The sequence below is a fragment of the Mus caroli genome, unplaced genomic scaffold, assembly GCF_978045245.1.
Source record: "Mus caroli unplaced genomic scaffold, Mus_caroli_1 scaffold_13, whole genome shotgun sequence".
In the NCBI taxonomy this organism is placed as follows: domain Eukaryota; kingdom Metazoa; phylum Chordata; class Mammalia; order Rodentia; family Muridae; genus Mus; species Mus caroli.
Window position 1 is genome coordinate 77,224,000 of NW_028227268.1, and position 22,113 is coordinate 77,246,112.

The following is a 22,113-nucleotide window of genomic DNA, read 5'->3' on the forward strand; positions in this document are numbered from 1 at the left end:
ATATTATGGATGTATGCCACCAAATTACAGGCTGTGACTAGGAGCCTGTAATTTCTACCCTGTAATCCTCCCTTCTGTTCTTTCTGCCGCCTGAACTGGTGAGACCTAAGTAAGCTAACAGTTCACCCCAACTTCAAGATCATGGTTTGAGACTGCTGTAGACTGTTTTGGGGGGAGGGGCCGTCCTGAAGCAGGAACTTCGCATTGCCACGCAGACAGTGTCCTTTAAATAGGTAACACAGGAAGGCTCTTGAAGCCCAACTCGAACAAAAATCTCATTTTACAGATGAGAAGTTTGAAGCTCAGGAGGCGGGGTCTGGTGTGTTCGTCAACTCTAAGTTATTTCTATGAGCTTACTTAGGACTATGTCCACCAGATGGGATGCCTGGGTGACAAGTGACTGTCTCCTAACAACTATGCAACAGTCCAAAGGTCCGTAGCTTGTATATGTTAGATATTATAGTAAATAACATTATAATGCTGTCCTGAGACAGAGCAGAATTCCGTCTCAGTTTTCATGACACTCATGTGTATACAATAAATTTAACAGGACAGAATAGGTTTATACTGGTAAAAAACTATTTTCTGGAGGCTGGAGCTATGCCTTAGAGGCTAAGAGCATTGGCTGTTCTTCCAGAGGACCTGGCTTCTATTCCTAGCACCCACATGGTAGTTCACAACCATCTGTAACTCCAGTTCCAGGGGATCTGATACCACTGAGAGCACCAGGTATGCACATGGTAATCATATATACATGCAGGGAAAACACCCATGCACAGGAAATAAATATAAATGTCTTTTTAATCTTTTTTTCTCTTCCCCAGCTACCCTAGACGTCTGTATCAGCTTCCCTGAGACTGCATGTTGACAGGATCTACGCTCTCATAGGCATAAGAAAGGTCTAGAAAGTCCCCCATCAGACAGCAGTGAGCTCCACTGCTTTCTTTGCTTGGCACTGCTATGTGTTATGAACACATACTGAACATGCCCCACTTGTGCAATTTGCAAACAGTGGAGCAAGAAATGATAATAGTTGCCCTTTACTGAGTGTGCAGTACAAAGTAGACACTGGGTTAGGTCCTTTATACACACGCAGCATCTCAGCCTCCCCACACTTTGAGATGCAGGACTGTGATTATAGACCTGGGCCAAGGGACTGAGACTTAGAGAGAATGTAGCTGCTGAATGATAAGGTCAGCATCTAAATGCGAGCCACAACGTGAAGCCACACGCTCACTTTCTCACAGGGCCATATCTGTTTTACCAGTGCTCCACAGAAAAGGAGCTGTGACCCGCTTGTCCTGAGCGGCTTCAAACTGGGGAAAAAGTAGCCCCTGGCTCTGACTCCGCTAAAGCTCCGCCCGCCACGTCCCATCTCCTGGCCCCTCCCACCCCCACCCCCAAAGCTCCTCTGCCCTCACCATTCTTGGCTATGATTTCTCCATGTGTGAATTCCATTAAGGACCCGCTCACTGCTATTTCGGGCCGTGCATTAGCACGAGGACTTTAAATCGATGGGGAAAAAGCCAGACACCTCAGAGTGATGAAAAACAAATTTCAATATCCTTCCCCTCACCATTGTCTCAGAAACCCTTGTCCGTGGCTCCCGGGAGGAAAGAGAATCCAATGAATGGGAAGACACCAAGCGGGACAGGGATGCTAAAATCCTCGTAATCTACAGGACCTCTGAACTTGACTGTTCCCTCCTTGAAACTGTCTCCCACAGCTGTCTCCACCGCTCACTACTTTACGTCTCTGCTCAGATTTCCCATGATCATTCCTGACTGCTGTTCATCAACATCGGCTCCCTCCCACCTCCCACCCCCACCCCCGCTCTTCCTGAGCCCAGTGTTTTGCTTCCTGTATACAATTCTCATTATTTGATATACTGTACACTATCCGTTCACTCCCTGTTTTCCTTCTGACTCTAGCAAAAGCTACAGGCTGCCAGAACCCCTTTCCCCACAGCTCAACTCGAGTCCAGGGACCTACCCTGGTGCCCGGAACATCACAGGTGAAAACAGACAGGGAGAGCTGAGGAATCCAAGAGCTGAAACGAACAAGGCTTGGGAAGTTTCTGAGCACGGACCTAGATTCCTTCCATACCACCAGAAGGTAGAAATGTTAACATAGTAACTTGAAAACTCAGAAAAATCCCCTCTCCTCAGCCCAGAGCTGTTTTGAGTCTGGGCTTGCCGGCCTGTGAAGGAGAGGACGTGGGGGAAAATAACCACACCAGGAAGTGCAGTGCAGTTGGAGTGAATTCAGTTCGGCAACACGTGTGCAAAAACAAATAGCCCAATTTGGATGAGAAAAGCAGGAAGTCCTTCCCCAGGGATACCTGGTGAGATCATGCTGTTTGGCTGTGCCGCTTCCACTCCAGGCTGCGGTGGGCTAAAGGAGGCCAGGAACCATAACTCCACGGGCCTTCCTGGGTGTTGGTGGAGGCCATGCACAGACAATGGGTGGCACCTATGAAAAATCCCTAGCAGTTCAGTAGGTATGTTAAAGATTAGGACAAGCCCGGGCGTGGCGGTGCACGCCTTTAACCCCAGCACTTGGAAGGCAGAGGCAGGTGAATTTCTGAGTTAGAGGCCAGCCTGGTCTACAGAGTGAGCTCCAGGAAAGCCAGGACTACACAGAGAAACCCTGTCTTGAAAAACAAAAAAAAGAAAAAAAAAAAAAGCTCACGACTCACCACAGGGCCTGCTCAGTGAAGCCTTGCCTTCCGGAGTTCAGTCCTAGAATCCATGTTAACAATAACAACAATAACAAAAGGCCAGGCAGGTGCTTGTCATCCCAAAGACGAGGAAGGGGAAACAGGCAGAGTCCTGGTGCTCTTTGGCAAGCCAGCCTAGCCAAATGAGTGAACTCCAGGCCAATGAGAGAGCCTCTTTCTTTTCTTTCTTCCTTTCTTCCTTCCTTCCTTCCTTTCTTCCTTTCTTTCTTTCTTTCTTTCTTTCTTTCTTTCTTTCTTTCTTTGGTTTTGTTTGTTTGTTTGGGTTTTTTGGTTTTTTGGGGTTTTTTTTTTTTTTTGGTTTTTTTGTTGCTGTTGTTTTTTTTCGAGACAGGGTTTCTCTGTGTAGCCCTGGCTATCCTGGAACTCGCTCTGTAGACCAGGCTGGCCTCGAACTCAGAAATTCGCCTGCCTCTGCCTCCCAAGTGCTGGGATTAAAGGCATGTGCCATCACGCCCAGCGAGATCTTGTTTCAAAATAAAGTAGGCAGCATTCCTGAAGGGTGACAGTTGAGGCTATCCCCTGACCTCTGAGCAGACATATCCATATTCAAACCTGTTCTCTCTCTCTCTCTCTCTTTCTCTCTCTCTCTCTCTCACACATACACACACACACATACACACAGAGATACAAATACACACAGAGACACATACACAACACACACAGAGACAAATTAAAAAGAAATTTTTAAAAATCACTATATTGACAATTCCATGTGCTCACATTCTACGCTTTGCCCACTTGGCCCATCCCTCACCAGCACCCCATGAGGCAGCCATCACTACTCTCAGATTTCCTCAACTTGCTCTAGGTCACATGCTACAACTCCACATCCAAGCCAAGAGCACAACTGACTTCCACTCACCCTCGCCCTCTTCATACACTTGCTGGGTGACTTTAGACAAGTGTCTCTCCCTTTCTGTGACGAAGTTTCTGTACTTGTGCATGAGACCACAGCATTCAGGAGTCTCTAGAGCAGTGGTTCTCAACCTTCCTAGTGCTGCGACCCTTTCATACAGCTCCTCGGGTTGTAGTGAATACCCTCCCCACAGCCATAGATGATTTTCATGACTACTTCATAACTGTAGTTTTGCTACTGTTATGAATCCTAATGTAAAATTTTTGGTGACAGAGGTTTGCCCAAGAAAGAGGTTGCAAGCCACAGATTGGGAACTCTTATTCTAAAGAAATCTCCCTAGTCTAACTTCCTGTGATCTTCTACAGAAGTCCCATCACAGAAGGAAAGGACAAGGGTCCCTCCTTAGCTGACCCAGCTAAGGCTCGGCCCCTGAACGTATCATCAATTCAGTGGACTTGGGGAAGAGCAAGGGTTAAATAGGACGGACACAGACAGCAGTCAGGAGCAGGGAAGCAGCTACTCAACAGAGCCAGTAAGGCACCAAGCAGATCCCTAAGAGAAGCCAAGTGCAAGCTAGCCCTCCCTGCGCCTTGGAGGAGCACGGCATCACAGTCAAAGTGATGCCCTGAGCAAGGAGGCGCTTCCCACACTGGGTAGCCAGCCAGCCAGCTCTATCCCCGGGGAAGAGAAGGAAAGAAACCATTCAGCAAAACAATAAAAGGCTGATTTTGCTCTGGGAGAGGGGAGCCAAAATGGCAGTGATGTCTATCTTTTTGGAGTGCTGAAATGAAAGCCAGCGGCAGAGGGAAGAGAAAGGGACAGAGCTCTGTGTTATGTAGCTATTTCCTCCATAACAAACCGCATGCTCTTTTAAGACACAGGGTGCTTACTCGAGAGAGTTAAAACATTCCATTCTGCTGGGAAGCTCATTAAACTCAGAAAGTAAACAATAAACAACCCAGGGCTTCAAGGAAGTTCCTGAAGATGACCAAAATCACTAGACCCCTCCCTCCTCAACAATATATAAGCAGTAAAGACTACCTCCTTCCCTGAGACTCAGTGTAGCCAACCCAAACCCAGCCCAGCCCCCTGGACCAGGCTCACACCACCAGAGCTGCCTGTAAGCCATGCAGTGAACCTCAGGCTTCCAGCTTTCATGAGTTGTTACATGCTGGGTGGGCCTTGGTGAGGCTGCTATCTTTTGAGTCACTTCTGTGCCCATAAGTAACCCTTCACCCCTATTACTGTAAGCAATCTCAATAAAAATTACTAGTTCACAAATTTGGACTTTGGTGGCATCCTTACTTGGGCCTGTCACTGGCAAGCAGATGTTCGTACACATCTCCCTAGAGTAGTGGCACAAAACACCCTGTCTCTGTACCAGCTGCCCTCTCATAGCACTGGGGACTTCTCTGCAAGTGTCCAACGAGCCCAAATTTGGAATAAATCCTTCTTCTTCCATTCCACCAAAGCCAGGCAGCCATCCCCACTGGTTTGGATGGGGAAGGCCTTGCTCTAGTCCCTTCTTGGCAGTGAGGCTTTCATTACTCATCAGCTTCCAGGGTGTTTTGGAGGCTGCCAAGAGCAGACGGGCAGCGCTCCAAACCAAGCATCCTTATCTACAACGTCGATGTGGACGATAAAAAGTGGGACCATTGGTGGGGAAATTATAAAAGCCTTCAGAGTCCCTAGCCAAGTAGGAGGAGCTCTGGGAGGCCAGGTGGACTGGGGTTGACGGCAGAATGGGCAGTCAATCAATGGACACAGCTAGGCAGGGTCATCTATTCAGCCCTGCACCCATGAATCGAGACAGTTAGGCCGGAAGGCGAATCAATGCGGGGATATTTCTGAACTAAGCCGACGCCCAGCATGAATGAGATTAGGGAAAAGCTGGACCCGAGGAGGCCAGGCAGCTTCAAGCAATGCACTTCTCAGCAGAATCTTGGGTAGATGCAAGAATCAGGGTCAGAGGTGCCAAATCCTTGCCCAGCCTGCTGCTTCTCCCGGTCTCCCTCTAATCGCCTTCATTTCCTGCCATACACTGAGCCGGAGCTAGGACAGCAGCAGCTGCCTCCAGTCCCTTCCCGCCCTTACACACACACACACACACACACACACACACACACACACACATTCGGCCCCAGTGAACTCCATGAAGCACCGGAAACACAGCCTAAGGAAATCCAAGCAGGATGTGAAGTATCCCGCCAATCTCCCAGCAGTCAAGAGACCAAGGAAAAGCTCTCTCTTGGCAAGAGGCCCTGCAAAGGGACCAAGGATGTCAAGCTTGGGGGAGGGGGGCACACCACTAAACTTCTTCCTTTCCAACTGGGACACCTGTGTCAGACTGGCATCAAACGTGAGTTCATTGTTCTGTGTCAGACAAAAGAAGGGAGAAACCCACTTACTCGTTCTTCTCCAGGTCTAGGATCAGCTCTCGCCCTTCAGCCATGACCCTGAGCTCTGCTCTGAGTGGATGCTAAAAACAACAATAAAAACGTGTCAGTTCCTGGAAGCGGGGACCCAGGCTCCCAGGGCCCCTGCACCGGATCTGACATGCTGCCAGCACAGGGATCCTCCGGAAGCCAGCGAGGAAAGGTCACCAGCCTTTCCAGCGTGAAGTGACCTCAGCCCCCAAACAACCCGAATCTTCCCCATCCGCTTTCTCCCAGAAGCAGCGGAGAGACAGACACTCAAGCTGAGGTCCAAGGCTGAGCAGGTGTACGCAGTCTTGTGAAGGTCCTCAGAAGTAAATTCCCTGGAGAGTCAGACCCTGGATCAGTGTGTGGACAGGATGTCACCTGTAATTGTGGGACCCTGGACGGTCACCCAGCCTCCCTACATCTCTCTTTACTCTTCCATGACATGGTATGGTAATAACCAACCTTCTGAGGATCCTTAAGGACCAGAGGAACAAATAAATGAAGGTAAATGATGTATCACAGTGCCTAGTTCAAAGGAAGCTGTCAATCTTACACTGGCTATCATCTTTAAAAAAAATACCCAAGTGAGTTCTTTTATATTTTGCTTTCTTTTATTTGGGCCTCAATTTGGACACTCCAATCATCAAAGGGGTGGTAGCTAAAGCCTCACAAATTAGGGTTGTATAATAAGTCGAGTCGGATGTATCGTGCACATAAGCAGTTTGTCAATGGCCAAACACACCATACACCCAGCACAGATCCTCTAAAGCATGCAAATGGCCAACAAACCTGAAGAGCAGTGCTGAGCATCTCCCATGGAAAGAAAGGGAGGGAGAGAGAGAGAGAATTTTAAAAAAGAGGATAGCCTAAGCAAAATCAAAAGTGACATAGACCATTTAAAACTGTGAATCGCAGTGCTGCGTGGAGCATACTTTAAAATGGTCACCCTCAGATCCTCTGTCTGAAAATTTTAACTGGAACCATCTGAAAAATAATTTGACAACATGGACCAAAATTTTAAAAAATCTTTAAGCTAACTATGGCAATATAAGGAGCCGGTGACACTGCCTACATCCTTCTTCTTTTTCTGTGTAAGTGTGTACTGTGTGAGAAACCCAGGATCTCAGTACAAACTGAGCCACACCCACAGCCCAATCACATTCCTTCTCTTAACCCCTGCTCCACTCATCCCCAACTGGGATCTTGGCTTTAGACTTCAAGACCACCAAAGCCTCAGATGAGATAAGAACATTCCAGTCAGGTACCTGGTCCGATACCCAATTAATCCTGTTGCCTCATCTTAAGAGGGGGCATTTGAAATTCAGGAGGCCGGGAGACAGATGGGTGCCCAGGCACTTTCGCTAAGAGACTCACTTCCCAAATTCTGAAGCACTAATTCAGCACGTGGCTGGTACCGCGATGTGATTGCCTCCCACTTGTAGTTTTGCCCTGGGGACTTCTGGAGTGAGAGCCCTGCCCAGTCACATTGAGAATCAAGGACGCACAGCCCCTGTGGGCATTTGAGCACATGACAACAGAAGTCCAACAAGTCCTTACCCTGGCCTGAAGGAGCCACCCATGTGACGGGCCACACGAAAAAAGAATCTTGGCACTGAGCAAGTGGTACCATGTGCCCCCCACAGAGACATTACTTGACACATGAGAGCTAATATTTATTTTTATGTAGGTGATCCAAAAGTACTCTGTCTGTTTCTGGAGGGTGCTCAGACACAGAGGTTTAAAATCAGATGTTCCCTGTTTCTAGGGAACAGATCCAGCACAACACAACAGTGAAACTGCATTTCTCAGCTCTCCGGAGCTTCCCTGTCCAGCTCGCCTACGGACAGCTTTCCTCCTGGAACTCCAACACGGCCTGAGGAAGCACTGGAAGGTGACCCCACTGTTCACAGGTCCCTGAGAGACCCCAAATCCCTTCTCTTGAGGGCAAAATTAAACAGCTACACACCATCTGGGACAAGCTTGTCCTGTGTATATATATGCATCATCCTCAAAAATCTCTATTAGATTTCATATACAGTCAGTGTCTAAGCGATGTCTAATAAATCAATGAATTATTCAGATGCAAATAAGAATTAGAGTAAACTAACACACTCCTCCCTCTCTCTCTCTGTCTCTGTCTGTCTCTGTCTCTCTGTCTCTCTCTCTGTCTCTCTCTCTCTCTCTCTCTCAACATATATTTATGGTGCCAGGCACTGGGCTAGTGATCCTTGCAGAATACAATGAGCCACATTCTGAGTAGACAATGGCTGGGAACAAAGACAGGATCTGGTCCTCCACTTTGTTTCTCAGGCCCTTCCTGAGGATGCCCAACATCCAACATCTGGAGGTAACAAAGGAGCCTCTATAAAAAGGATCATATCCATTCTTCAGCAATAATGGTAGTGGATGAAATATACAAGACCTTACACTAAAAAAAATAATAATCTGTCTGAGAACGGCCATCCATTAATTTGTCTAGCATTTCCTTAAGGCTATTTTCAGCCTTTCCTACTTTAGGATGAAATGAGTTCATGAATTTTTTTTTCTTTGCTTTTTGGGTAAAATATTCCCAACTTTTATTGTCCTGCTTTTATTTCTCTGTAAGTTCTCTTACTAAGCCCAAGCTGTGAACTTGGGGGACATGTCTGCATGACTCTACAGTCACTTAAGGAATTCTGGGTGTTTCTCATCTGTTTATCTTTCCAGATTCCAAGGCCACAATTGTCTGAAGTCTTTCCTGACACTTCCTTTCCTGGCTTTAATCTTGCTCCTATCTGTTGCCCAATAAACCACAGGCCATTTGGCCCCTAAGAGATCATAGAAACGAGTCCTTCAAAGTGGGCACAGTGCTTATCCATGCAGTCCTAGGACTGGGAAGGTGAAGCAGGATAGTCTGTCTCCACTTAGAGGCCAGAGTAGGACACAAAACAAGATTCCGCTGAAAAAGAAAGTCAGCCCTTCTCCACATCTCTGTTCCTCTTTATTCCCACTAAAGCTGGATTTGTAAATGAGGAAGCTCAAGTAAAGTAGAAAGTCACATAATACGTTATTGTCACGCAACCACCACATTTCCCTTCTGAGAACATCCTCAATATGGGTCTGCTTGGTGGACCATGTTCTGATTGCCTTGGCAACATCTGTGTATTTTGCTACTGCTCTGGGCCAAGGAATCCAGAAGATATTTTGAGCTATATAACCTAATCCTAGCTCCCTATATTGCCTCTTATTAACAACAACAACAAAAAATCGCTGGGTATCCATGACACACAGTGTGATCTTTGCATTTTCGAAATGGAAGCAGGTAGATTAAGATTTACATACAGGTCAGCCTAAGCTACAATGGAGACTGCCTCAAAAGAGAACTGGGCCCGGCACATGATGACACACCCTGGACTATGCCTGCAAGCCTAGATCCAGGAGATGGAGACAGGATTTCAGAGAACCTGTCTCAGAAAACAGAAAGACAGAAAGACAAACAAAAGAAAAAGTCCAATCAAGATCTATGGCAAATTCACACATTTGCACACGTCATCTGTGTATTTCTAAAAGACTTTGTGTGTGTGTGTGTGTATGTGTGTGTGTGTTGTGTGTGTGTGTGTGTGTGTGTGTGTGTACACATGAGTGTTTTGCCTGCATATATGTATGAGCACCGTATGCATGCCAGGTGCCCTCAGAGGCATCTCCTGGAACTGGAGTTACAGATGATTGTGAACCATCATCTGGATGCTTGGACCTGAACCCCAGTTCTATCAAGAACAGCAAGTGCTCTTAACTGCTAAACCATCTCTCCATCCCAGTTCGTGTGTTACTGTGAATTTTCATTTCCTCAACTAAAAGGGCTTGGGAATGGGTCTACGAGTTCGTCATAGAGTGAAGGAAAGGCCCCGCTAAGATATCCTAAGTTGACATAGCTAGAGGTTAGGGCCACAAGCAGAAACAGAAGTGGTGGCTCCAGGCCTCAGGAAGGGAACTCTCATTCCTGCTTCTCCAAGGAGGAGCTTGGACATCTTACCTTTCCTCTCCCAGGGCTTTCTGAAGTCCGCCACTGAGGTATTATGAGTTCATGCTGTAGCGGAGGGCTACCTTCTTGGCTTCCTCCTGCCAACACAACACAACATAACCATAAGAAAACCCAACCTCCACATCTCGGCCACTCAGGAGCAGGCATGGTGTTCAGAAGCCCAAGTGGTGCTCCAAAGCACTTCTGAGGCAGTCATTGCTTCCTGGAAAATGCTCCTCCCAGTGGTCTCAGAAGACCTGCTGGGCGCCACTGGGCCTTGGTGACAAAGTGATAAAGGCTAGGCAAACAAGGTCTGTGTCCCCCGTGAAGAGTCAGGAAATAAGCAAACATTCTCAGGTGCTACTTAACAGCCCTGGGAGGGGGTGGGCAATAATAAGATTGTGCCACAGGATAGAGGGAAGCTCTCAGGGTTCCTGTTTTAAACAAGATGGCCAGTGTGATGATGTTTAAGACCTGAGGGACCAGAGGAAGCCAGTTATGCAAAAATCTGGGGAAGAGTAAAGAGTGTCAACTGTAGACGTGGGCCCGGGCTCGCTAAGGCACACGCAGGAAGGAGAAATAGCCTACAGAGTCAGGGGACCTTGGTAAATATGCTAAGCCAGGGTGGGTAACTCAGAGGATGTTGGTAAGAAGTATGTATGCTAAGTGAGACACGGCTGTGATTGTAATAACACAGGCATGAGGAGACTCTGGATTTCATTACCTGGAAGGTTTTGATGTCTTTAGAGAAAAAAAAAAAAGCCACGCAAGAGCAGTATGGTCTGTATTGGTTTTGTTTTTGTTTTGAAAGGTGACCCTGCCTGCTAGGAGAATGGGGAAAGAGGAGACAGGGACAGAGGAGAAGCAGAAAGGCTGGCAGCAAGGCTAGGGGCGCACTGGAGCTCTGGTGAGAGAAGATGTGGCTCTAACTTGGATAGCCTCCTGGAAGGTGATGACGTGGTGAGGTGCTGAGGAGATGGAGAAGGGTGTGAGCTCAGGTTTGTTACCAAAGAGTTTTCATTTCCCCTGTGGAAGTGACACTCACCTCCCTGGGAGGTCTTTCCGGGCTACAGGTAAAGGTGACTTCGCCTCCCAACCGTTTCCATTCACTTGCAAATCGTTAACCTTAACTTGACCTTCCAAGTGTTATATTTCACTTCCTTAGTTCCAAACCTCCTCACCTCCAGTTTTTTTCTTATCCTACACACCTGGGTTCTATCAAGAACAGCAAGTGCTCTTAACTGCTAAACCATCTCTCCAGCCCCAGTTCGTGTCAGTGTTACTGTGAATTTTCATTTCCTCAACTAAAAGGGCTTGGGAATGGGTTACTGTGAATTTTCATTTCCTCAACTAAAAGGGCTTGGGAATGGGTCTACGAGTTTGTCATAGAGTGAAGGAAATTCCCTGTTAAGATATCCCGAGTTGACATAGTGGGACTGATAGAGGTAGGCAGCAAATTCCCGAGAAAAGAGGCCTAAGCCACAGAAGAGCCATGTTCAAGAATGGGAGACCTCAACACTACTTATAGGTCACCTTTTAAAGGACAAGAATTTCCTGATTCCTAAGCAAATTACATCTCTGAAACAGAGAAGATCTGAAGACTCCCAGAGACGTCACCAAGGACCCCTGTGTTCTGTTCCCTCTAACTCAGCCTCATCAACCGCATGAGGGATTAAAAGATGACTGAGCTTTGATGGCAAACATCTGTAATTCCAGCAAGACAACTAGAGGTCTAAGGCCATCTTGGCTATCTAGAGAGCTCTGAGACAGCATCCACCTACACAGCATCCTGTCCCAGAGAAGAATTAAATTAAAAAAAAAAAAAAGGTTCTGCCAGGCATGGTGGCACACGCCTTTAATCCCAGCACTCGGGAGGCAGAGGCAGGCGGATTTCTGAGTTTGAGGCCAGCCTGGTCTACAAAATGAGTTCCAGGACAGCCAGGGCTATACAGAGAAACCCTGTCTCGAAAAGCAAAAAAAAAAAAAAGAAAAAAAAAATTTTAAAAGGGTAGCTGGAGCCAGGCAGTGGTGGCACAAGCCTTTAATTCCAGTCAGTACTCAGGAGGCAGAGGCAGGAAGATCTCGGAGCTCAAGGGGAGCCTGGTCTACAGACCTAGTTCCTGGACAGCCAAGGATACATAAAGAAACCTTGTCTCAAACAAACAAACAACCTTCCAAAACTCAAAAACAAAAACAAACAAACAAAAAAGTGTTGGATTACCACTGATTAAATTCCTTTTCAAAAATATGATATATTTGCAATCAAAATGTATCCTTAAAAAAAAAGAATCTTATTGGTTTCATTTACACTGGTACAAATCAGAAGAGATAGATAAAGTTACATTATTTACCCAAAAGGTCCTGAGTTCTTAACCCTATGTTACTACACTAGGTGCTTAATGTTCATGGGGAAGCAAGTGAGACATAGGCCTCTACAGAGACTGATGGATCTAGACTCTTAAACAAAAGGAGATGTACCGGGTAGAAGAAAATGACTAAAGGTCTCAGGATGGTGAAAAGCACTGAGGGCAATCTCTTTACAAACAACAGTCCAGTTTAAGTACACGACAACGCAGCTGGAGAAGGGTTGCTCACAACTTGGAAATAAGGCCACAGCACGTGGGATCAAGCTTTCAGTGTCAGACCTGGAACATCCATCGCTTAACAAAGGGATGTCGGACTTGGCTAAGAGAATGTTATCTCTGGCTCTCTTGTTTGCTTTCTGTGGGATGGCCTGCATTCGGTGAAGTTTAACATTAACTGCAGGCCTGTGACAGACAAAGATGCAAGTGACTTCAGGATAGGAGAGGGAGAACCAGCAACTGCTTGATTCTGTCTCACCCAAAGGAATTCACTATGCCACTCCCTGTATCACCGGGGATATTGTTTATGTTGATATTGATTATGTTGATGCTTTTGACCAGCTTTAACAGCTGCTTTGGCCACTTCATAAATGAAAGAAAAAAATCTTTGTCACATTTGTATAAGAGCCAGGATTTTAACTTTGGGGAAATTATATTTCTGTGGTCTCTTGGTAGAACTTAGAGCCATTAAAATCATAGTTTTGGGAAATGTCATGATTTGGGAAGCACCTTTTAAAGTGTATGTGTGGTACGCTTCTAGATTCATCAGTATATAGTCATAGAAGGACAGGAAGGGGGAAAGGAAAATATTAATAGCAACTGCTCATTTGGGGATCCTGGGTCACTTTACAACTTGTAGATTTTGATTTCTCCCCGGGTCTGCAGCCACTCTACCTCACTGACTGTTCTCAAGGCCTCCGGATCCGGTGAAGTTTACTTTCCTGTCTTTCTTCTGTGCAAATGGTAGGCTGGAAAATCAGACTTGAACAAGACCTGGCTCCCTCTTCCCCGAGGAACCCCACACCCCAACAAAAGGAAAATACCTACTCCTTCCCAAGGGAAAGGAGCTGGAGCATGGAGTGGAGGAAACCCACAGGTCAGGTTCTTGCAGGGATGGGGCGGGGGGCTGCAGCCTGCCCAGCCCGTACACACTAGGGCGTCGTTAGCTTGATTTAAAAACGCTGACGGTTGGTACAGCAAGCACCCGCGACCATCTGGAGTCAGCCCAGCTCTCTAGCTGCCGCAGAGCTAAGGCTAAATAAGCTCTCCCGGGTCAAGATGACAGAAGCCAGGCATTGCCCCTCCGGGACCGTCCCTTCCGCGAAATCCTATGAGAACCTCTGAGGGATGCGGCCCTGGAGGGAGCGGTGCCTGGGAAAACAGTTGTGAGAAATAGACATTATCCAGCGTCCAAACTGGAAGCGCGGAGCCCATTCCATTTTCTTCACATGTGGGAAAACTGAGGCCAAGAGGAGATAGGCATTGGGTGAGGTGGAAAGAAAGCTCCGGTTTCCAGTATCAGATCTTCAATGTGGGGCGTACTTATACACACCTGGGTTTTTGTTAGTGAACTTCAGCTTACGATCTGCATAATGGGTGCGCATGGTTCTTTTATGGTCTTTCAGAGATGCTAAGTGTACAGGCAGAGATAACCAGTAAACCAACCTACTCTAATCTCTCGGAAACCTTTGATTTTCTATCCCACTGGTATGCTTTTGACACCACCACCATCCCCCACCCCCCAGCAAGATCCAGGGAGTGGTTCCCTCGCCGATTGGGGATAGGATGCTTGGGGTGCTCCTCTGGGGATGCTCTGGGGTTGCTAGAGCAGCGGGCGCAAAATAGCGATGAGAGAGCGGCGGAGCGGAGATGAGCAACCTTGAGAAAACAGCAAAGATAGGAAGATCAGCGGAAAGAGAAGCCAAAGTAAGAAAACACGGGGAGATGAAGAAAGGAAGGCAAGGAGAGAGAGGGAGAGAGAGAGAGAGAGACTTACTGCTTTCTGATTGCACAGTGGGCGCACTAGCTCCACGACCTCCCGTGGCTCACCACAAGAGAACAAAGCCTGGGCTCCTAGGCTTGGGGGGTGGCGATACTCACACCCGGGGAGTGGCGGAGTCCGCAGGGATAGCGGTCATGGAGCTGCCGGCCTGCAAGAGCGACTCTCAGACCCTCAGTCATCACCACCACCCCTAGTCACCCCAGGACCCATCTGCGCGCTGCCACTTACTTGTGGTCCATCCCGGCTCGCACGCCGCCAGCGGCCAGTGTAGCTGCAGAGCGAGAGCCAGCAAGCAGAACCGGGCGACGCCCGCGCGCCCGGGCATGATAGCAATGGCCCTCTCACTGTCCGCAATCACACATCCCCTGCCATTGCCTGCCCCCGGCCTAGCGGCGGCGGCGGTTTTCAAGCAAACGCCGGCCTAAAAGCCACCCAGCCCACAGCCCAGACGCTCCGCCCCTAGCCCCTCAGGGCTCAGCCTGGAAAGGGAGGAGGGGAGGCGCCACGCGGAGGAGGGGGTTGGTGGTGGCTGGAGGGACAGCAGTGGGAGGAGCGAGGGAAGCCCCCTGGGAGCATCGCTGACTCAGGTGAAGGACACCCAGGGGAAGGGATGATCCGAATTTCTGAAGTAATCAACCATTCTTGAGACCTGGGAGATTACAGGACTGGGGTTGAAAGTGTTAAATACACACACACACACACACACTTCTGCCCCACTGTAGCTAGTTTACTCTATCCCGCTTTATGCTAAGCACTTTGGGTGACCGAGACTACTCTTTGTAGCTCTACCTTCCAGGATTGACTACTCTTGGAGTCAGGCTCTGAAAGAGTTAATTCCAAGGGACTGAAATAAGTGCTAAAAGAAGTTGTTTTCCTATCGGGACTCCAATCTGGGCCTTTAGTCCAGGCCTTCTGACACGGGAGGTGGGGGGTGGAGGGGGGTGGGGTTGCAGATCCAGCATCCCAGAGGACAGGGCTTCTGTACTCCAGAAACCAAACACCAAGCCCAAGAAACAGTCTAGACAGGATTACAGAGGAGGAGGGAAGCCTTGGGCTGTATGGGTTGGGGACAGGAGAGAGCAGAAGTTGGGATGGTTAGGGTTTAGGATGCAATGGAAGATAAAGCCCACAAATGATGACTATCACTAAGAATATTACAGTAGCAGACACTTAGGACTTAACTTTTATTGACATTCCCTACGTGCTAGGGCCTCTGATAGTTGATCTTGTCATGAGTCCGCTGTGGACTGGAAATGTATCTCAGCTGGTGGAATGCTTGTCATGCATGCCCTCATGAAGCCCTGGGTTCCATCCCTAGGACCTCATAATTCCAGGAGTGTGGTGCACCACTGTGATCCCAGCACTTATGGGGCAGAGAGGCTGGAGGATCCAAAGTTCAAGGTTAATCTCTGCTACGTGGTGAATTTGAGGCCAATCTGGACTCCTTTGACACAGTGTAGAATAACAGTGATAATTAGACTGACCATCTGGAGGGGGTATGTATTGGCTTCATCTCTATCTCCCCTCTGGGGGGAGGGGAATCAAACCAGAAAAGAGTTAAGTCCCCTCACCAAAGGTCACAAAGCTAATGTCTGGGTTTCAATTAGAGTCTGTATATTTGCTATTACAAAGCCCGGTGCAACATGCCTTAGTTGATGAATGACGAACAAACAGAAAAAAAGAGATAGCCAGAAATAATCTGTATAGGGTTGGTTAGCAAAATTTCAAGGGAGAGGAGGCTCTGGAAGAGGAGTCTCCCACCTACATTTGTCAGTTCCTTTCCCCATCCCCAACCCCCAAAACCAGGCCAGGAACTCTCAAAACCAATGCACCAGTGAGTCTGCAAGGCTCTGGCTGAGGGAAGGGGTCAAACCATTCTTACCATTGGTGTGGACAGGAACTGTGCGAGTTCTCTCCATCTGCTGCGATGGAAAGGCAGATAGTGGCTTAGAGAGTTGCCTTTGTCACCCCCAGGCGGCAAGTGGTGTGACTGGTCTGAGGCATTAAAGACTCATTTGTCAGTCCTGGAAAGCTGGAGTGTCAAGCCCCACGTGTCACCAGGTCAGATTCTGATAAACTCTTCTATTCGTTTGTAAACAACTGTGTCTTCACCTGGCCCTGTCCATACAAGTATAGGGAGCGAGCTCTGGTGGCTTCTGAGGAAGCCCGTGCTATGTATGTCTAACACAGTATCCTAGTTTGTTGTTAGTGGTTTCTACTTTGCCCAGAACAGTGGAGCACAGTTCATAATATGTTTCTGACTGCCAGCACTGGTTCCTAAGATCTCCCCAGAATCGCTTGGTTTTTATTTGATTGATTGGTTGGTTGATTGATTGATTGATTGAAACAGTCAAGGCTGGCTTTGAACTCGTGGCTATCCTGCTTTCCAAGTCCTGGGATTACAGGCATGAGTTATCATACTCATCTTGAATCACCATTAATGTTTATATTTCTATCGCTTATGTTCATGATAAAATAAGCAGCTCCTGAGGCTAAGACACTTTCCATTCATTTTTTTCTGACTCAGTCTTTACTAGAATCACTGAATTTCTGCATTTCTGCACTCTTCAAGGGATTTTTTTTGTTTGTTTGTTTGTTTGTTTTTGTTTTTCGTGACAGGGCTTCTCTGAATAGCCCTGGCTGTCCTGGAACTCACTCTGTAGACCAGACTGGCCTCGAACTCAGAAATCTGCCTGCCTCTGCCTCCCAAGTGCTGGGATTAAAGGCGTGTGCCACCACCACAGGGCGACATCCCCTTTCTTACAAGAAGATGAGTCTTAGGCCAGGCGTGGTGGCACACGTCTTTAATCCCAGCACTCAGGAGGCAGAGGCAGGCGGATTTCTGAGTTCGAGGCCAGCCTGGTCTACAGAGTGAGTTCCAGGACAGCTAGAGCTACACAGAGAAACCCTGTCTCAAAAAACTCAAAAAAAAAAAAATGAGAGTAAAACCCTGTGAGGAACTGGCCAAGCAAGCAGGTAGTATGTGTTTGGAGCCTGAAGTCAAGCACAGCATGGAATCACCTTTGCTCCCCTCTCACAACATGTAAGTAAGGCAGTTCCCACTGCAAGGCGCTGGACGCAGCATAAATTGAAGAATTTGAGTCACAAGACAGACCTCAGGGTTTCCTGGAGTAACTTTTCCTCTAGTTTCTGAGGTGCTGTTATTAATGATTCAGCAAAAAAAAATCCATAGCATGCATGCATCTGCAAAATGCACCTCTTTTCTTTACAGCTACCAACACAACACGCCTGGGAACACAGTGGCCACTGCTTAGAAAATAAAATGAAATGTACTGAGAAATATAAAAGAGTAGATGAAAAGGTGGAGAAATACAGTGTTCCTAGAAAGAAAGACTCCTTTTCTTCCCCTGAAGCAGGGTCTCATTAGCCCAGGCTGGCCTCAAACTTGCTAAGTAGCTGAAGATGGCCTTAAACTTCTTCTTCTTTTTTTTTAAGATTTATTTATTTATTTATTTGTATATAAATACACTGTTGCTGTCTTCAGACACCAGAAGAGGGCATCAGGTACTATTTGCAGATGGTTGTGAGCCACCATGTGGTTGCTGGGCATTGAACTCAGCACCTCTGGAAGAGCAGTCAGTGCTCTTAACCACTGAGCCGTCTCTCCAGCCCCGGCCTTAAACTTCTGACCCTCAACCATCTACCTCAAAAGTGCTGTCATTACAGGTGTGCACTGCCACTACAGTGTCCATTTAGCATTAGTGATCAAATCTAGGACTTCATGTCTGCTAGCCAAGCACTCTACTAACCAAACTCCATCCCCAAAAAACTTTTTAAATAAACAGAAGAACTGAAGAAAAAAAAAAGTACAATAAGGGGCTAGAAAAGTGGCTCAGTGGGTAAAAGCCCTGGTTATGGGAGCATAAAGAGCTGAGTTCAAATCCCTGGATGGGAGAACTGGAAAGACAGTTGGCGGTTAAGAACACTTGGCTGTTCTTCACTCTGTGACTTCTACAGGCTTGGGACTGTGTGTCACTCCAGTTCCAGGGGATCTGACGCCCTCTTCTGGCCTCCCTAAGCATCTGAGCACTCTTGCCATTTTTCTCACACAAACACACATAAGTGCATATAAAACTAAATCTTAAAAAAAAAAACGAGAGAGAGAGAGAGAGAGAGAGAGAGAGAGAGAGAGAGGGAAGGAGGGGAGAGGAGAAGAGAGGAGAGGAGAGGAGAGGGAGGGAGCTGGGTATAACTACATATGCTTGTAACCCCAGTGCCCAGGTTGGAAGGAGTGAGGAGAGAGGTTAAGTCCCCGAACTTCACTGGCCAGTCAGCATAGTTGCAGTTCAGTGAGAAACCCTGTCTTAAAGGAATAGAGGAAGGGGGTGGAGCTCAGTGATAGAGTGCTTGCCTAGCAAGCTCAAGGCCCTGGGTTCAGTCCTCAGCTCTGAAAAAAAAAAAAAAAAAAAAAAGACAAAGATAACAAAAGAATAGAGGAAGGTGGCTGACTCCCCTCTTCTGGACTACACAGGGGCATGTGCACACATGCAACCACTACATAAGTAAACAGATAAATAAAATAGCAGTACCACAAATGCCATTTGCATCCACCATGTACATACAACCATTGTCCACTAAAAAATGTTTGAATCACAATACTTCAAATAAAAAAAAATTGAAAAGTAGCTTATAGGAGAGAAAGTGCAATAGTTAGCATACAAACCCAGAGCCAGAAGGTGTGTCTTTTAGAGCTACCCTGTGCTACACTGACACAGGGACAAGCTGACTTGCAACTTCTGCACCTGGAAGGCTTGCCATTTGTTTGTGAAGAATGTATGTGTTGCGGCTGGAGAGATGGCCAAGAGGTTAAGAGTACTGACTGTTAGCCGGGCGGTGGTGGCGCACGCCTTTAATCCCAGCACTTGGGAGGCAGAGGCAGGTGGATTTCTGAGTTCGAGGCCAACCTGGTCTATAAAGTGAGTTCCAGGACAGCCAGGGCTATATAGAGAAACCCTGTCTCGAAAAACAAAACAAAACAAAACAAAAAAGTGTACTGACTGTTCTTGTAGAGGACCTGGGTTCAAGACTCAGCATGGCTCACAATCATCAGTAAGGGATCCTACACACTCTTCTGGCCTCCAGAGACCCCAGGCTTCTGCAATGATACACATGCATCCATGCAGGCAAAACATCCCATGCAGATAAAAAATAAAATTTAAAAATTGGATATTCTTTATCTTAAAAAGGATGTATGTGCTATTTATCAGAAACACCACTCCTCCGTGTAATCTTTGAAACATTTGTGACACTTAGTAATTATATTTCTGGGGAATGATCCTAAAATCTGCAGACTCTGCAGTTTGCTCACTGATTTATGGGCTTCACAGGCTCATGGTGGGTTATTTATAATAGTGAAAATATTGGAAACAACCTAAAGATCCAATCGTGAAGGAATAGGTCATAAATTACGTAATTGCCGTATGATGGATTATTATATAGCTGCTTAAACCATGAAGGGTTTATGCTCTGATGTTCAGAGAGGAAAAAAATTAAAGATCCAGAATTATATCTAAGCAGAATCTTAGCTAGGCAAAAGAAAGATTTTTTTTTTTGGAAGGTTGGAAAGAAGTCTGCTGAGGTGTTAGCAACAGTCACATCTGTGTGGTAAGAGTGTGGATGCTCTTGTTGTTTTTTCGTTTTTTAAAAAAATCTCTCTCCCATGTCTGACTGTCAGTCAGTCTGTCCCTGTATGTGTCTGTCTGTCTCTGTATGTGTCTGTCTGTCTCTGTATGTGTCTGTCTCTGTATGTGTCTGTCTCTCTTCCTTCTCCCCCTCTCTAAAGAGTAAAACTTTAGTGATTAAGGAATAGATAAATTGTAAATATATGCAGAAACACAAGGAAAATCTATCATTTCTCATTTTGTTTTTCTTTTTGTTTCTGAAACAGGGTCTCACATAGGCCAGGCTAGCCTCACACTCACTATGTGGCCAAGGATAACCTTAGACGCCTCATCGTCCTGTCTCTATCACTTCCCAAGTTCCACAGCATGAATAGCTTCTCTGTCTCCAGCAGGTATTGCACTCGTCACCTCTCTGAATGACCATACTCTTAGAAGTCATTCTGCCAGGGGTTAAATCCCTTCTCTGAGCAGCCAACTTTTCTGTGTCTCTGCTGACTCACCCACAGAGGAGGGTGGTGTCTGTGCCTTATTCCCAAGATGGCACCTGAATCAAGGTTGTGAGGTAACACCTCTCACAGAGTAAGCAGTCAGTGGATGCTGTCTAGTATGTCCTGAGCACTGCAGCAATCTTACTAATCTCACACTTGCATTTCTTCCTTCCTTCCTTCCTTCCTTCCTTCCTTCCTTCCTTCCTTCCTTCCTTCCTTCCTTCCTTCCTTCCTCTCCCTCTCTCTCTCTCTCTCTCTCTCTCTCTCTTTTCTCTCTTTCTTTCTTTTTTTTGAGACAGGGTTTCTCTGTATAGCCCTGGCTGTCCTGGAACTCACTCTGTAGACCAGGCTGGCCTCGAACTCAGAAATCTGCCTGCCTCTGCCTCCCAAGTGCTGGGATTAAAGGCGTGTGCCACTATGCCCGGCTTTGCATTTCTTTTCATTTCTTCTTTAACTAAATTTTTTTAAAGTATAGACTAGAGTTTATTCAGGGCATGGGGAAGGGAGTCAAGAGGATAGTAGAGGCAGAGAAAAGCAGAGATGGGGGAGAGTAGAGAAGTAGAGGCTGGCCATGAACACATGGAGAGAGAGGGACGGGATGGGGGGAGGGAAGAGCCTAAGAGGGCAAGAGAGAAACAAGAGAGCAAGAGCTAAATTTTTTGTTAGATATTTTTTTATTTACATTTTAAATGTTCTCCCCTTTCATGGTTTTCCTTCTGAAAAAGGAATCCCATATCCCATCCTCTCTCCCCCTGCTCACCGACCCACCCACTCCTGCTTCCCTGTCCTGGCATTCCCCTGCACTGGGGCATTGAGCCATCACAGGACCAAGGGCCTCTCCTCCCACTGATGACCGACAAGGCCATCCACTGCTACATATGTGGCTGGAGCCATGGGTCCCTCCATGTGTACTCTTTGGTTGATGGTTTAGTCCCTGGGAGCTCTGAGAGGGTCTGTTTGGTTCATATTGTTGTTCACATTTCAAAAACAGTTTATCCAAAAGCAGCTGCTGTCCTTCTCTTGACTAGGATTCTCCGCCCGTGCATGGTGCATCCTCCTGTACCCTTGGATACTGAGCTTCGGGGTTTGGGGTTGCCAACCTCTCCGACCAATAGAAAGCCTGCTGAGGGTGACCTGGATGCTCGTTCTTTAGTGCATCTGATAACCTCAGATTCTTACATTAATTAGTGCTGAAATCCAGGAAGGCCCTCCCCTCAGGTCTAGCCTGATAAGGCCTCTTCCCTCACCAGGCTTCTTTCTCCATCCTCTGGTTCCTGGGTTTCCTTTATCTTTCTTTCTGAGAGACTCTTGCCCTCCGTTTTTTGCATGAATGGTAAACCTGCTTTTTTTTTCTTCTAACTCAGTAGTCCTCAGCCTCGGTCACAACCCCTTCATGACTTGACCAACCTTTTCACTTTTCACTAAGACCACTGGGGGAAAACAACTTATGTTACAATTCATAAACAGTAGCAAAGTTACGGTTAATGAAGTAGCAACGAAAATAATTTTATGGTTGAGAGTCACAACAGGAGGAACTGAACTAAAGGGCTGCAGTGCTAGGAAGGTTGAGAGGTACTGTTCTAATCCAACCCTTGCCAC

At 47.0% G+C, this 22,113-nt stretch overlaps 1 protein-coding gene and 1 long non-coding RNA gene across 4 annotated transcripts in view; one reads left to right on the forward strand and one right to left on the reverse strand.

Moving 5' to 3' along the window:
* The window catches only part of Adam19 (ADAM metallopeptidase domain 19), a 90,987-nt gene extending 76,124 nt beyond the window's left edge, over positions 1–14,863 (reverse strand). The window contains exons 1-3 of one of the 3 annotated variants that reach the window (XM_021177258.3): positions 14,613–14,863; positions 10,032–10,117; positions 6,005–6,075 (exon numbers count right to left, since the gene is read on the reverse strand). In XM_021177258.3, coding sequence (XP_021032917.1) covers positions 6,005–6,075; positions 10,032–10,117; positions 14,613–14,709 — 254 coding nt within the window. In that variant the 5' untranslated portion in view covers positions 14,710–14,863. Of the gene's footprint in view, positions 1–6,004; positions 6,076–6,808; positions 10,001–10,031; positions 10,118–14,378; positions 14,574–14,612 lie in introns of those variants that run through there. The other 2 variants (XM_085830089.1, XM_085830088.1) reach the window with 2 other exon arrangements.
* On the forward strand, positions 14,226–20,621 carry LOC147001553 (uncharacterized). The gene is made up of 3 exons (XR_015045079.1): positions 14,226–14,308; positions 16,359–16,445; positions 20,293–20,621. It is a non-coding gene; the product is annotated as an uncharacterized LOC147001553 (long non-coding RNA).
* Positions 20,622–22,113: the final 1,492 nt, after the last annotated feature.